Source organism: Heptranchias perlo, chromosome 12 (assembly GCF_035084215.1).
Source record: "Heptranchias perlo isolate sHepPer1 chromosome 12, sHepPer1.hap1, whole genome shotgun sequence".
In the NCBI taxonomy this organism is placed as follows: Eukaryota; Metazoa; Chordata; class Chondrichthyes; order Hexanchiformes; family Hexanchidae; genus Heptranchias; species Heptranchias perlo.
In genome coordinates this window covers 31,436,682-31,453,127 of record NC_090336.1, presented here as the reverse complement: position 1 = coordinate 31,453,127, position 16,446 = coordinate 31,436,682, and the positions used below count along the sequence as shown (strand labels likewise).

General features: G+C 39.2%; 1 protein-coding gene across 11 annotated transcripts in view; it reads right to left on the bottom strand.

Moving 5' to 3' along the window:
- Positions 1 to 2,824: 2,824 nt before the first annotated feature.
- sox6 (SRY-box transcription factor 6) overlaps positions 2,825 to 16,446 on the bottom strand; it is a 519,057-nt gene continuing 505,435 nt past the window's right edge. For all 11 annotated transcript variants that reach the window (XM_067993894.1, XM_067993896.1, XM_067993891.1 and 8 more), the window contains one exon: positions 2,825 to 9,157. In XM_067993894.1, coding sequence (XP_067849995.1) covers positions 8,854 to 9,157 — 304 coding nt within the window. In that variant the 3' untranslated portion in view covers positions 2,825 to 8,853. The remainder of the gene's footprint in view (positions 9,158 to 16,446) is intronic.

Here is a 16,446-nt window from a genome sequence, read left to right as displayed (position 1 = left end):
AAAGTTTAAAAAATTAAAACTTTTATTTTAACTTTTTCCTTCTGTCTCTTTTATCTGTGTCTTTTAATCTTACCCTCTATTTATTTCGCTTTCTCTATGTCATTTTATAATACATTATCGGGCACATCCGAGTTTTTAGTCTGCGCTGTTTGTCTCTGAACTGCACTTCCTGGTTCTCACAGCGTGGCTTGTTTCAAGCTGATTGGTTGAGGGGCCTTAGAGATCCTTTCACCACTCACACAGCCCAGGAAAGAACGCTGATGTTTTTTGAACTCGCAGTTCAAGCCAAAAAGAATGCGGCAGCTTAGTGGGTGAATTTAAATCTAATGAGCGGTGACCAGTGCTCGGAGCAATTTGCGGGCCAGTGTGCTTTCTTATCTAATTTTATCTAATTTTATTTGTCTTTTTTATTCAGGCACATGGACACCAGGCTGCTGAAAGCCTTTTTATTCTTCACAGACATTGTTTTCTTCAATACAAAAGAGAAAAAGTAAGTGATGAATCTAAGATCTTTCTATTTGTGTTACTGTAGCTTTTTTAAAGAAAGCAACAATGTTTCCAAGTGAGGTGAGTTGTGAGGGATTTATTTTCAAAAAAGCATAATCTCTATAGGATGACTAAAGTATATGAATTATTAAATGGTTTTTATAAGTTAAATACTGTAAAATAAAGCAGGGTAGTAGGACAGGATGTCATAAACACAAAACTAGTGACAAGTAAATTTAAATCAGACACATCTGGAAGAATATTTTCACACAAAGGGTGATAAATGTCTGGAATTATCTGCTGGGCAGGGCAATGGCAACACTAAATTTAGGGTTGTTCAAAATGCAGCTAAAAGCTAGCCTGAGCAAAGCATTTGCTTCAGGGGCTGAAAGGCCTTTTTGTCACCCTTGACCCTCCTATTGTTCTTTTACAGGAGTTGGAAATGTCCCCATTTCACAGTATTATAGTCAAAATGTTTTGTTATAAACACTGTGAATATACTCAGTTACTATACAAAAGTTAAGGGGAGACTTAATAGAGGTATTCAAAATAACGAGGGGTTTTGATAGAGCAAATAGAGAGAAACTGTTTCCTCTGGCAAATGGGTCAGTAACCAGAGGTCATAGATTTAAAATAATTGACAAAAGAACTAGAGGGGAAATGAGGAGATATTTTTTCACACAGAGGGTTGTTAAGATCTGGAATACACTATCTGAAAAAATGGTGGAAGCAGATTCCATAGAAACTTTCAAAAGGCAATTGGACATGCAATTGAAGAGGACTAATTCACAGGGTTATGGGGAAAAAGCTGGGGTGTGGGACTAAACTAGACAGCTCTTTCAAAGAGCTGGCACGGGCACGACGGGCCAAATGGCCTCCTTCTGTGCTGCAAGATTCCATGATTCTATTGTCCCATTTGTAATACTTGTAGAATCCTTTCACCCACCAAGTCCAAAACCATACAGGGGACAGAACAGCAGCAGGGGAGGAGGTGGGACCATGGTGGAATTCTAAGGGGTTTATTTGCTGCTGATAAAATATAATGAAAACCTGATCATCTAATCTCTTCACAACATAAAACATAGAAGCAAGTATAAAAATGGACTTCTGATTTAGAAATTAGACTATTGGCGGGTGGTGTGTGTGTGTGGGGGTGGTGGGGGGAATTTTACTTTAACCTGCCTGGCGGGAAACCAACAGAATCGGATCGGCCAACTGTTTACACACTGCCTGACTTTATATTTCATTGAAGTTAATGGAAAGTAAAATTGGATGGGGTGTAAAATGGGCGGCCGATCTGATCCTGTCAGTTTCCCGCCAGGCAGGTTAGGTTAAAGTTACCCCCGTGGTGTCTATTTTATATCTTGTCTGCCCTATTTGAGTGATGATCTCAAGCCATGTATCCTTGCTTGTTCTCTGTTCCATCCACTCCATTACTGGAAACCAATCTTTCAGTCACTATGATCCTTCCCTTTACAATCCTCTCTCAACCACTTTGCCTTGCCACCTCCCTCACTCTCTTTAAAAGCCTCCTAAATGTCAACCGCTTTCCTCCTTGCTAAGTGCTAAAAGTCATTTATTTTTTTTACAAGGCGTGCTGTACAAATGCAAGTTACTGTTATTTCAAAATTTTAGAAAACACTCAAAAACTGGACTAGGCCTTAGATTCATCCTTTACAGTCAGTGAGTCAAGAAACGATACCCTTCTCATTTAATACCTCAGATAGAAAAATTAGAGAAAGCTGCAATCGACAAGTTTAAAATTGCTTCAAAAATGACTGTAATTTCATGGATTTTTTGTTTTGCAAATGAACATATTTTCATATTTAAATTGAAGCAATTTGCAAACTAATTTGAAAATTCTAAGTAAATAAACTATCAAGTTAACTTACTCTATTACTAAAGTTTACTTTTAAATTCAAATGAACAAACATAAATTTTAATCACTTGATAAATCATAGAAGAAACACAAGCATCATAAAACAAAATTTATCTTTAATTAAGTGTCAACAGCAGTACAAAAGATGGAGTGATGGTGAATATATATATATATATATATATACACACATACACACATATATATATATATATGTATATATATAGAGAAAGAGAGAGAGAGACAGAGGACAGTCTTGAGGTAAAATGAGCTCAGGCAGTCTCAGAGACACTCCCCATAAGGCCCCAAATCCCTGTCTTACCATATCCATTATTTGTAACAATAAAAAGATGGCATTAATACCCAGAGTCTGCAATACCATCTTGTGCAAAAGGCTTTTTTTTTGAAATTGTACACAATGATAAGGTGCCTGTAAACGCCAGAAAATAACAGGTTCGTGTCTTTTGACTGGTGTTTTCATCATTTGTTTTTTTATTATTTCAAATATAATGGAGGCAGAGGAGGTCAGACTACTAGTACCGCTAAAATAAATTTAACCCTAATTAATGTTTTTCTTTACCTCACGTCAATACTGCAGAAAAAAAAGGCTGGTTTACATTATGAATAATGCCAAGCGGGGAAAAAATGACAGTAGGACATCCAACATAATCAAAAAGGTTTTACATCATCCTTAGCAAACAAGTTGTCTTTTGTACTGTATAAAGAGCAGAATATGAGGAACATGTGATGGAGAATTTTTTATGTTCAATTACAAACTTTACACTAGACTGTACAAGTCTTTTTTTTCTTTTTTTGATAAATTATTTACATTTTATCAGACTTTAACATTTTCAAAGCAGCAGCAGCAGACACTATTTCTCTAAACACCCAAACATTTACCTGCTGTGGGCCCAGGTACCTGCATTGTTATATATTCAAAATGTGGAGAAGTTGAACTTTTTATTTCCCCCATTTTTAAAAATTATTAAATTCTGCTGTACAAGACACGTGTGGAGCAGCCCTTTGTTTCTCAAGAGCCACACCCAGTGTTGCTATAGGGACAAAAGCATAGTACCATGGCAACAAGAGTCCTGGTTGTCAGTCACACGCGCGCACTAAAACAAATAAAACCTAACGAAACCTTTACACTTTTATCAGCAGCTAGCATGTCAGTCCAGCAAGTCAGTGAATTGTGCTGATTAAATTAACATGGAGAACAACATCACAATATACATCACAACGAAAAAAAAAACTTCCAATGGTGGAAGATAAAGTTACAGTAAGAAGCTATGTAGTAACAGCTTATAAGCGTGTCTTAATGTATTTTTTCAACAACAACATAAAACATGGCAAATACTTAATGAATGAACGAAAATGCTATAAAACTCCTGCTACTTTTCTCAACAAAAGCCGAGGACGGGCTATTTTATAAAATCGCACGCTCTAGCACAAAAACACAAGTGACAAAGGAAGACAACAGCAGATGCACATAGCAAGGCTGCAGTGTGCAGGATACAAAAACGAATTTGTTATTTGCACGTTTCCCCATACTCCCAAGAGCGGCAAACACCTCACTTGCATCTTTGCTGGCTTGTGACAATAATAGGGGAAGGAGGGAGGGTGAAATTTAGGAATGAGCCCTAATTGCATTCACCAAAAAAAAGTAAATGCACTTTGTCGCTCCAAAGTTAGCCGTACTGTTGGTTTGCTGCAAGGACCACAAATTTTCAATACTGCATTAATCTTAGAAAAAAATGTTCAATACATTTTGACACAGGGGGTCAAATTTGAGGTTAATGCATATGGCAGACCAAGTTATTGGGTATGTTTTGTAAAACAGAACAGCTAATGCAACACAAGATTTTAAAAAATAATAATTTATGCCACAGCCTGGGAATAAAACATTTTTATCACAACATGAATTATCGTAAAGGGTAGCCTCCAGGAAGGGTGTAACTCCCAATACACAACATCTTTGCCTCATTGCTTACTCCACCCTACTACATGTGGCATCACAAAAAGTGCAGCTACTTATCTAGGAGTCAGGACAATCTCCTGAGTCTCTTATACACATATCTTAAACCTATACTTAAGTACTTCTGCCAGATTTGGGTGAGTTTGCTACAGGCACAACTGCCTGTTCTATTCAGATCCCATCTGCTTTACTGTTGTATAAAATAATCAGACTTAATAATCACCCAAATTTATGAAAAAAGTGTTTGGCAAACTTTTTTTTCATTTAATGTAACACATAACACAATGAAGAAAATCAAAAATGTCAATTGCACATGTTGAAAAATGACGCACAGCTCTTTGTATTTCCCCTTTCCAAATTAAGGTTTGTCAAATACTCTTAAAGAAGGCATTGCCCCTTTCACATGATCATTATCCCTCTTCTGTGTCTTCTGCTGAGCTAATTAAGGGAGCTTTTTTTTAAGTATCCTTTTGAATAACAATGAGACTAGGTTTGCTGACATGCCCATCCTTGCATGATATTTGCAAGCAATCATCTAAAATTGCAAAGGCAATTTGATTCATGGCTGCAGCCACTTGCAATAATCCATAATAATTTACTCGTGTCACAAAAGTTATGAATGTTGAGGCCAATGATTATTTAAATACAACCAAGGTAAAATATACTTAACTGATTTGAACCAGTGGCATCAAGCTTTCTTATTTGTCAAGTTCTCTGTTTACCTTGCATTTCATTATCATCTGGTGCTCGTTGTTATATTCCTGACTCTGTTGGCACATACCTGTCATCATGCCAGGACGCGCTAATTCATCGACACCGTCATGCCACTGAGAAATAGTTAAACAGGAGCTGCCAGCTACACCATTCCCATAAACACAACTCACTCTGCAAAGTAACCCAGAGCGATTATAAAAATTTTGATTTCTGCAAATCCCCCCTCCCACTCATCACCCCCAGGTTGAGAGGCTTAGTCTTACACAGACGGAAAATGTGAATTCATAAAAAGAAATTACAAATTTTGTCTGATTGTTTTTTTTCCTACCATGAAATGGGCACAGTACAAATGATTCAAAAAGTGTTTTCCTCTTTAAATAAAATTATTTCCCTACTCCGCACATTACTAACTGTAACGCTATATATATCCTTAATAATAATAATTACAATACAAAAACATGAGAAATTGACCACGCGCGAGGTGTCTGAACACCTCAGCTACAGGTCCAATACTGCTATATCATTGCGGGTGTGAGTTCAGCATCTACATGAGGTACAGCGACTTGTCAGCATTTAAAAATGTGGACCAACATACAATGATGTATAACAAAACAGTAAATACATAACTTATATTTCACTATGTATTCATGAACAAAAATAGAATTCTATTTCCTATGTTATATTTACAATTTTAAAAAAAATCTAAAATGAGATGGTGGATTTTTTTTGTTGTAACTTTGTTTTAAGCTCCAATTTAAGTAAATTTGTACTATTTCCTTTTTTGATTGTCTTGGTTGAATAATTCTGCAGTGATATTTTAGAGCCTGATTTTGGCTAATAAATATTACACAAACATTTATTTGATCTAGTCAACCTTCAAATACAATTTACAAAGAAATAACTATGACCATTTAAAAAAGAAAATCATGAGTTTGGAGTTTGGTGATGTCTGTTTAGCCGATCAGCTTGGAGAGCATGTGGTCATATAGAAAATGAAGAACTTTGGAGGCGGGGGGGGTAAAGAGAGGAGGAAGAGAAAGAAATGGGGATAGGGAAGGATAACAGAGGTGAGGGAGAAAGGGAGGCTGGGGTGGAGCTAAAACAAAGTATTCATACATAACATTTTCTTTTTTTTGCATAAATAAAATTACTAGACATAAAATGACTCAAATCTGGCAACTGTGAGGCAGGCCCACACGAGTCGGAACAGGCGACTTTTTGTTCATGTAGTATCTCTTACAACAGTTTCACATTAGTCAGAAGTGATAAAAAATATCATTTATATCCAGTGCTCATAACACTTTAAAACATCCTGTGTGTACATGTGTGAGTGAGCGTGTATGTAATGTGTGTGTCCATGTGTGTATGTGATAAAATATATATATAATATATATGTATAAAATATATTATATATATATATAAAAAATACATACATACACACTCTACAAGCATTATCAAGTTTCAGTCCCAAAAAACAGTCCTTTGTTTTCCCACCAGCCTGCATTATATCATATTGGCATGGCAACAAAACATCTAAAACGACTAAATGTTTGTGTGCAATGAAAAATAAACTACAAAATGTACTCTCAAACTACAAGCCATACACTGTCCTAAGTAAAACTGAATTTAAAAATAAAAACAGTTGAGGGGAGCTGATTATTATTAGTAAGAGGTTACAAGAACTTTAATAAATTATAATTATGCAAGAAATAGGGACCATCCCCTCACTCCTCCCTCCCTCCCATCGAAGCCAGATATAAAGGTCAAATCCTTTTTTTCTCTGAATGAAAGAATTTTTCTCAGTACCTTGAATAATTTGCGAAAGAAACAGAGTGTTCATCAGTTATGTTCATTGCAAGGCATTCCAACTAGATCATCACAGTCTAAACCAAACTAGTCCAAGATTAAATAATGGAGCTTCATTATTCAGTGGGGTTTTAAATAAGAAGCAGAATTCTGCCTCACTCCTCAGCAATAGTCTGGTTTTTCCCCCCAATTTAAAAAAAATCCCCTCAAATGCAAATAGCCATCAACAGCACCTTTTTAACTTAATAGTGGCTGTTTATATTTTGCAGCACCAATTAAATATTTAAGACGGGAAATTTGAGTACGCATGGTGAGTTGATAGAGATGCACAGCATATTGTTGAATTCATCTGTGCTGTTTGTATCTTTGATAAACCTCACCTACTTCCTGCACATCAAATCTCATTTAAGTTTAAGACCGTACAATGTATAGTTTTCACAGCAATGCAGTAGCTGAATTAAGACATTGTGAAATTAAGTAGAAGGTTAAGTCATTAGTATTCAATTTCCTCTCTCCGAATCCTTACCCCATTTGTGCTCATCAAGGTGATAGCTGACTGTGCAGAGTAATGGAATTTTTTTGTTTAAGTAAAGTCGCTTAACACCATCGAACAGCAGGTAGGACTCCTCGGGTCAGTTGGGATGTAAGTCAAATGCAACATAGAGCCTCTCTCTCTCTCTCTCTCTCTTTTTCTCTGTCCCTCCATTACCTCAGCAATGTTCTGACAAGGCTGAAATAAGAATAGCCAGTCTAACCTTCCTAACACTTGGTGGGGGTGGGGGGGGTCGAGGAAAGTGGTGTCTCTGAACGAGTTAGTGCCAATTGCAAGGGGCAGATTCAAACTAATGGAGTTATTCCTGCTCGAGCTCTACATACTAAGTTGATTTGATAAAACGTTTCCCATCTGAACAGAACGCCCAGAAACTTACGGTCATTGATTTTACACCCAGATTTTTAAAAAAAATTTCCCCTGGTGTTTTTCATTTAATTCAATAATCCTAGATTATTGGCCCCATGGATCTCTGGAATGACTAAGATACTCTCAACGGAAACCAACATAATGAGGTAAAGGGCTAGAAACCATGCTTAGGAGACAAGTGGGGCAGCTGCCAGTCGTATGGCCTGCAGTGACAAATAACTGTTGAACACTCTATTGTGGCACATCAAGTGGCTAAAAAAAGTAATTGGACACATGCACTCTGGCAAGCTCCTCCTCTATCTCAAAAAAAATCCTTTGTCCATATTCCTGAGTAACTTCACTGTTGTCTGGAAAGAACCATTTTGTAAGTGTAGTTATATTTATTTTTTTTTCCTCATTAAGATGACAGACGATTGTCTAAGACTTTTGCAGCGTCTCCCAAATAAGACTTTTCAGAGTGTTAAGATTAAAATGTTATTAGAAGTTTGGCACTTTCTTAATTCAAACTGTACAATATGCAACTCAAAAAAAGGGAAAGAATAAAAGAAAAGAAAGGAAAGCCAGTCAGGGCTCAGCTCTTTGTTGTTCTGCTTTATGCTGTGCTTTTTTGTGCACGTGCTGCCATTTTTATTTTGGTTTATTCCCCCTTTCTTTTTAAAACTATGAAATTTAAGTTATTTTAAATAGTTCAGATTAAAAACACATTCACAAGTTGCTGGTTGGCACAGCATACCTGAGTGAGATTATAACCCCCCAACCCTTAAGAAACAGTAACTAAAGCATTTTAAAACAAGTTCAAAAAAGAGAAAGGAAAAAAAAACTTTTAAGACTGCCAGATAGCTGTGAATTTATATTAAGCAACAGCTTTCAAGTCCTGACGTTTTAATTTTTTTTGTTTTCAGGCTGTAGCCAGTAATGTAAAATGTCCATGATACTTTGTAAAAATAAAAAAACAATCAGAATGCTTCACACATTAAGAAACATTTAAGACCATTGCTGATGAATCTGTTCGAGCCACACATGCAGGCTCAATAACTTTTTTTTTGTTCAAAATAACAGTCTGATTGCAGTTGCTCTTCAGTTGGCACTGATGGCCTCCTGATTCTCATTGTCACTGCTATAGTCTGATTTCTGATCATCCTCATAGTCCTCGTACATTTCTATCTCGTCTTCGCCATTCATCATTTCGTTCACGCCCAGGTTGCCGCTTTCTCCCTTCATGCTGTAAGTGCTCTGGATGACTGGGATGCTTGGTTCTGGACTGCCGGATGCACTGGAACACTCGGACGTCAGCTGTGGTGATGCTGCTGTGGTTGCCATGGAGATAGCACCGGGATACACTACGCCTGCTGCCGTGGTGATTGGAATCTGAGGCTGTTGCCTATGCACAGATGAACATGTTTGTTAGCAACTGAAATCAACAAATACATTTTTTTTTAAGAAACCAAAATGCTAGAGAACATGGCTCATGCAGGATCTACCTAGCAGCATTGCCATTGGCAGCAGTGCTGTAACGATAATGAGCAACACCACTGCGTGTGGACGAGCTTGAACCCAACTCAGACATCAGTTCACCACACTGCCAACCATCAACTTTTATGACTGCTGGTGGGCTCAACATTCAGCCCGCCAACACAGACCGACACTGTACTTTCCGCATCACTAGCTTCACAAGATCATAAAATAATTACGGATGAGGAAGGTCACTTGGCCCAATCTTAGTCCTTCCATCCTACACTCCCCCCTCCCTCCCCCTCCCCCGCAACCACCACCATTGCAACATCTAATTGTTTCTTAAATGATTCCAGGATTTTTACCTCCACTACTCTATCTGGAAGTCTATTCCATAAGCTGATGACTCTTTGTGTGCCACCGAATTTCCTGATATGAATCCTAAAATGACTAGTTTTAGCCTGTGTCCTCTTGTTCTACTCTTGCAATTTAGTTTCAATTGATATTCTGGGTTTACTTTTTTCATTCCCTTAACAATCTTATATACTTCGAGTAGATCATTTCTTATACACCTTCCTTCTAGGCTGAAGTCTTTCCAGTCTTTCCTCTTAACTCAGATCCCTGATACCAGAACTGGGCGCAATATTCAAGGAGTGGTCTGACCAGACCATTGTACAGTTTGATCACAACCTCCTCATATTGAACCTCATGTGTACATCTACATAAGGGACTCTTACATCTCTTTCAGCTTCATCCTTTGCTATTTCAACACCAGTCATGGAGTACATGAGTCACCTATTTTTCTTTCCTATGTCTAGCACTTTACACTTATCTGCATTAAATATCATCTGCCATTGTTCTGCCCAATTATCTACTTTGTTCAACTCGATCTGTAATTTCTGAGCTGCCACTCCAATTCCACTGCCACCCCTAGTTTGGTACCGTCTCCAAATCTAACTGCTTTGCATTGAGTTTCTGAATCCAGGTTATTGATGTAAATTAGAAACAGCACTGGTTCCAACACCAACCCTGACACACCCTACTTTGTACTTCTAGTTCATCAATTAGGGTCCTAAATCTAAACAAAGGAAACTACGAAGGTATGAGGAGTGAGTTGGCTATGATAAATTGGGAAGCTTCATTAAAAGGCATGACAGTGGATAGGCAATGGCTAACGTTTAAGGAATCTTTCTCAAACAAAGGGTATTGCACAGATACAGATAAGGCATGACTTATTTATATCCCACTAATGAGCTTTTCCGGACCTGGATGTTGGTTTTCTATCACTGGTAAGGAATGTTTTGTTTATATACAAGACTTCATCGTTTTAATTAGTTTTAATCTCTTTTAGTCTTCACAAGGGAACTGGATAGGTACTTGAAAGGAAAAAATTTGCAGGGCTATGGGGATAGGGCGGGGGAGTGGGACTAGCTGGATTGCTCTTGCATAGAGCCAGCACGGACTCGATGGGCCGAATGGCCTCCTTCTGTGCTGTGACCTATGATTCTATGATAACGAAAGCATGAATTGCAACAATTATACATTCCTTTCTGGCACAAAAACACAAAAGGAAAAGTGGCCCAACCATGGCTAACAAAAGAAATTAAGGATATTATTAGATCCAAAGAGGAGTCATATAAAGTTGCCAGAAAAAGTAGCAAGCCTGAGGATTGGGAGCAGTTTAGAATTCAGCTAAAAAGGACCAAGAGATTGATTAAGAGGGGAAAAATAGAGTATGAGAGTAAACTTGCAAGGAGCATAAAAGTGGACTGTAAAAGCTTCAACAAGTTTGTAAAAAGAAAAAGATTAGTGAAGGCAAATGTAAGTCCCTTACAGTCAGAAACAGGAGAATTTATAATGGGGAACAGGGAAATGGCAGAGCAATTAAACAAATACTTTGGTTCTGTCTTCACTGAAGAGGACACAAATAACTTCCCAGAAATGCTAGGGAACCAAGGGTCTAGTGAGAAGGAGGAATTAAAGGAAATTAGTATTAGTAAAAAAAATAGTGCTGGAGAAATTAATGGGACTGAAAGCCGATAAATCCCCAGGGCCTGATAATGTGCATCCCAGAGTACTAAAAGAGGTAGCCATGGAAATAGTGGATGCATTGGTTGTCATCTTCCAAAATTCTATAGATTATGGAACAGTTCCTGCAGATTGGAGGGTGGCAAATGTAACCCCACTATTTAAAAAAAGGGAGAGAGAAAACAGGGAACTACAGACCGGTTAGCCTAACATCAGTAGTAGGGAAAATGCTAGAGTCTATCATAAAGGATGTGATAACAGGACACTTAGAAAATATCAACGGGATTAGACAAAGTCAGCATGGATTTTTGAAAGGGAAATCATGTTTGACAAACCTATTGGAGTTTCTTGAGGATGTAACTGGTAGAACAGATAAGGGAGAACCAGTGGATGTGGTTTATTTGGATTTTCAGAAGGCCTTTGATAAAGTCCCACATAAGAGGTTAGTGTGCAAAATTAAAGCACATGGGATTGGTGGTAATATACTGGCATGGATTGAAAATTGGTTAACAGACAGGAAACAGAGAGTAGGAATAAATGGGTCTTTTTTGGGGTGGCAGGCAGTGACTAGTGGGGTGATCGGTGCTTAGGCCCCAGCTATTCACAATAAATATCAATGATTTGGATGAGGGAACCAAATGTAATATTTCCAAGTTTGCGGACAACACAATACTAGGTTGGATCATGAATTGTGAGGAGGATGCAAAGAGGCTTCAAGGCGATTTAGACAAGTTGAGTGAGTGGACAAATACATGCCAGATGCAGTATAATGTGGATAAATATGAAGTTATCCACTTCGGAAGGAAAAACAGAAAGGCAGTGTATTATTTAAATAGTGATAGATTGGGAAATGTTGATGTACAAAGGGACTTGGGTGTCCTTGTACACCAGTCACTGAAATCAAACATGCAGGTGCAGCAAGCAGTTAGGAAGGCAAATGGTATGTTGGCCTTCATTGCAAGGGGATTTGTGTACAGGAGCAAGGATGTCTTACTGCAGTTATACAGGGCCTTGGTGAGACCACACCTGGAGTATTGTGTGCAGTTTTGGTCTCCTTAGCTAAGAAAGGGTATACTTGCCATAGAGGGAGTGCAGCGAAGGTTCACCAGACTGATTCCTGGGATGGCAGGACTGTCGCATGAGGAGAGATTGGGTCGACTCGGCCTGTATTCACTTGAGTTTATAAGAATGAGAGGGGATCTCATTGAAACATATAAAATTCTGACAGGGCTAGACAGATCGGATGCAGGGAGGATGTTTCCCCTGGCTGGGGGGTCCAGAACGAGGGGTCACAGTCTCAGGATACAGGGTAGTACATATAGGACTGAGATGAGGAGAAATTTCTTCACTCAGAGAGTGGTGAACCTGTGGAATTCCCAACCACAGGAGGCTGTGGAAGCCTGTGAATATATTTAAGAAGGAGATAGATAGATTTCTAGACACAGAAGGCATCAAGGGGTATGGGGAGAGAGCGGGAATATGGTATTGAGATAGAGGATCAGCCATGATCATACTGAATGGCGGAGCAGGCTCAAAGAGCCGAATGGCCTATTCCTGCTCCTATTTTCTATGTTTCTATTTAATCAGAACTTTTCCACTCACTAGATTTATCCTGAATCCCAAGAGCTTTGAGTTTAATTAATTGTCTTTTGTGTGGAACTTTACCAAAAGCCAAGCTTCCCTACACATCATGGGACAATACCATAAGAGTATAAATGGAAATTTTGGTTACTTTGAAAGTAGCATGCATCATTCTGCCAAAATCTTTGGGAAAGGGCAAATGTATGATTGGAGGTCTGCCATAATTATCATCATAACTCTATTCCTATTTCAGCCAGAAATCAGTTCTGTTCTATATCAGTGAAACTGTCCAATAAGATTGTTAGTACAAAAGAATATTTCAGACAGTGGTAAGAGTGTGTGTATGTGTAAGTGAAATGTTTGTGCAGACGTCAAGTATATGGTGTGCTCCACCAAACTCACACACAAATCAAATAACAAGACCAAATTCCCTCACTGGGTTGCAGCATAAAAATAAAACATTAAATAAAAATCAGACTGACTTCTTTAAATCAAAGCTATTATCCAGTTTCCATTTGTTCAGCAGGGTCTGGGTTAAGCAACTTTTTAATACAAAGAACAATGGGCCTAGCCGGTCTAGAAGGGTTGTGAATTTGGATAGGGTTGTTATTCTGGTTTTGTTGCAGTGGGGCTAGTATCCTTTAACTTCTGGGGTCTGAGTACAACCCAGGCTGATGTGATTTAAGTCTCATTCTCCCTTTGGGGTACAAGAGTCCAACATGAAATGAGTTTCAACTCCCTCAACGCAGTTCCCCGTAGACATTGGTTCACAGCACAATGTCTTATCCTAAATTGGCAATCTTATTCAGAAAAGCCATAAGTATGGATGATGTAAAAAGTAGAAAAATGTCACACTGATTCAGTTGGAGGCATTCTTTTTGGGATTGGGTCTGAGGCATATTGTAGAGGAAGAGAAGGAGAAGATTTACTCAGCTCTAACCACACTGTACCTGATCTGGAAATGCCTGATGTTCATAATGGAAAATCCTCTTTTGCCACCACTAACATCCCTCAGACAATGAAAAGTGAAAAAGTGGGAAGGGAACTGCGAAAATGCATGTGATAAGAGATTAAAGGATTGCTTACTTTGTCAGAGTTTCTCAGGCAGTAATGCACATAGGAACTATTAATAGACAGGTCCATTCACTCTTCACGAAACTCATGCCTATAACCATTGTCTGAACCCTGTTGGTAATTACTGACTTGCTATCACACCTGGGTATCCATTTTATTACTAGTTGATCTCTCATGATGTTGCCTACAAACCAACTGGAGTTATGGAACACAGTTACAATGTTTAGCTGTTAACCTGGCCTATTCTTTTAAAACCATTGTTCAATAAATATTGGTGGAATCCAGGTAATTGTAACTAATTGTAGCTGAGGTCAATTAGAGGCAAGTAAAATGTTTCTAAATTTCAGGCTCCATGTGAATGACTCTTTTTCTTTCTCTTTTTTCCCCCTAAGATTGGTTTGCATCTGTATCAAATTGTGACACTTTGTACGTCACTTTTGGTGTGTAAAGTCTGCAATGTGATGGGCTTGTGCAAGATGCACATTTTATTTATTTTATATGTATCTATATGCTATATTAAAAATTTTGTGAAAAGTATGTACTTCCTGCAAGTCTTGCACTGACTTCTTGCAACACTTTCCCATTACATTTTGCCAATGGAACATGACCAGGCCATGGGAGATCTGCTAGCACGTGTATATATATCCGTGTATAGCTAGATAGCTATAGGTCTACTGTAAAATTGGTAGATGCAGTTTTATTATGCTCTCGTTTCATTTATTCTGTCAGCAACAGCTGCAAACATAGACACCAAGGCAGTCCATGAAGTTGATAGGTGTTGATGTCACACTAAAAGACAGTCACATCTTGCACACTCCCACCCATTTCTCCAGTTAATCTCTTGCACCATACCTCCCTAACAGACACATTTTTCCACCAATGCTTGATCTCTAATTGGCAACGATGAGGAACAACATTGGGGCATAGATTCAAAAATGCATTTTTAAAAATACTGGCCCTGAAATCCCTGGGTTGAGAGAAGGCATAACTCCCGTTTCCACCCAGGGGGTCCAGAATATGGGATGGAACCTGGCCTTGCTGGGATTCTGCCCCCTTTAGACTGAACCTATAAATTCTAGTTGAAGCGGCCGTAGATAGATTTTCCACCCATTCCCCTACATCAAGGGAGCCTGTCAGTGGGAGTTCATGGGCTTAACTAGGAATTCCTCACTTTATACGCTTGAAAGCCTTCAGAGGAACTCACAACATTTGAGACTTGGCAGGTGTTCCTTTGAAGCCATCTGAAAGCCCCAAACCTTTACTAGAGTAAGAGTCATCAATCCCGGAGGTAATCTAACGCCGGAGTAGCTTCAGTAGAAGCTGAAGAATTTAAAGAAAAATTGTTCTCTTCAGCCCATTTGGTCCTTGGGGGACCTCAGGTGGAGCAACAACTTCTGCTTTAGAATTGGCTTGGGCCAGGGCGGACGTCACTTTTTAAAAATTCATTCATAGGATGTGGGTGCCACCGGCAAGGCCAGCATTTATCGCCCATTCCTAATTGCCCTTGAGAAGGAGGTAGTGATCCTCCTTCTTGAACCGCTGCAGTCCATGTGGTGAAGGTTCTCCCATAGTGCTGTTAGGTAGGGAGTTCCAGGATTTTGACCCAGCGACAATGAAGGAACAGTGATATATTTCCAAGTCGGGATGATGTGTGACTTGAAGGGGGACATGCGGGTGATAGAATCATAGAATCATAGAAGTTACAACATGGAAACAGGCCCTTCGGCCCAACATGTCCATGTCGCCCAGTTTATACCACTAAGCTAGTCCCAATTGCCTGCACTTGGCCCATATCCCTCGATACCCATCTTCCCCATGTAACTGTCCAAATGCTTTTTAAAAGACAAAATTGTACCCGCCTCTACTACTGCCTCTGGCAGCTCGTTCCAGACACTCACCACCCTTTGAGTGAAAAAATTGCCCCTCTGGATCCTTTTGTATCTCTCCCCTCTCACCTTAAATCTGTGCCCCCTCGTTATAGACTCCCCTACCTTTGGGAAAAGATTTTGACTATCGACCTTATCTATGCCCCTCATTATTTTATAGACTTCTATAAGATCACCCCTTAACCTCCTACTCTCCAGGGAATAAAGTCCCAGTCTGTCTAACCTCTCCCTTGTCCTTCGAGGTGATAGAGAGTGTGGGTTTGGGAGGCGCTGTTGAAGAAGCCTTGGCGAGTTGCTGCAGTGCATCTTGTACACACTGCAGCCACGGTGCGCCGGTGGTGAAGGGAGTGAATGTTTAAGGTGGTGGATGGGGTGCCAATCAAGCGGGCTGCTTTGTCCTGGATGGCTATTATGCATCTTTGCAGGCATCTGCTCTGGCCCAGATATGAAAACAGTCCCACCCCCGAGATTTAGGACAGGGTCTCCAGCCTGGAACTAGGGTAGGTGAGAGTTCTACTCCACCACATTTACTCCGGCAGAGAGGATCCTTCGGAATTTCCGGGCCATTGTTTCCGTCTCTATAAACAGTCACTTCCATAGTGATGGATCAATAGCTGAGGCACAGTATGAACATATGTAAGTACACCTT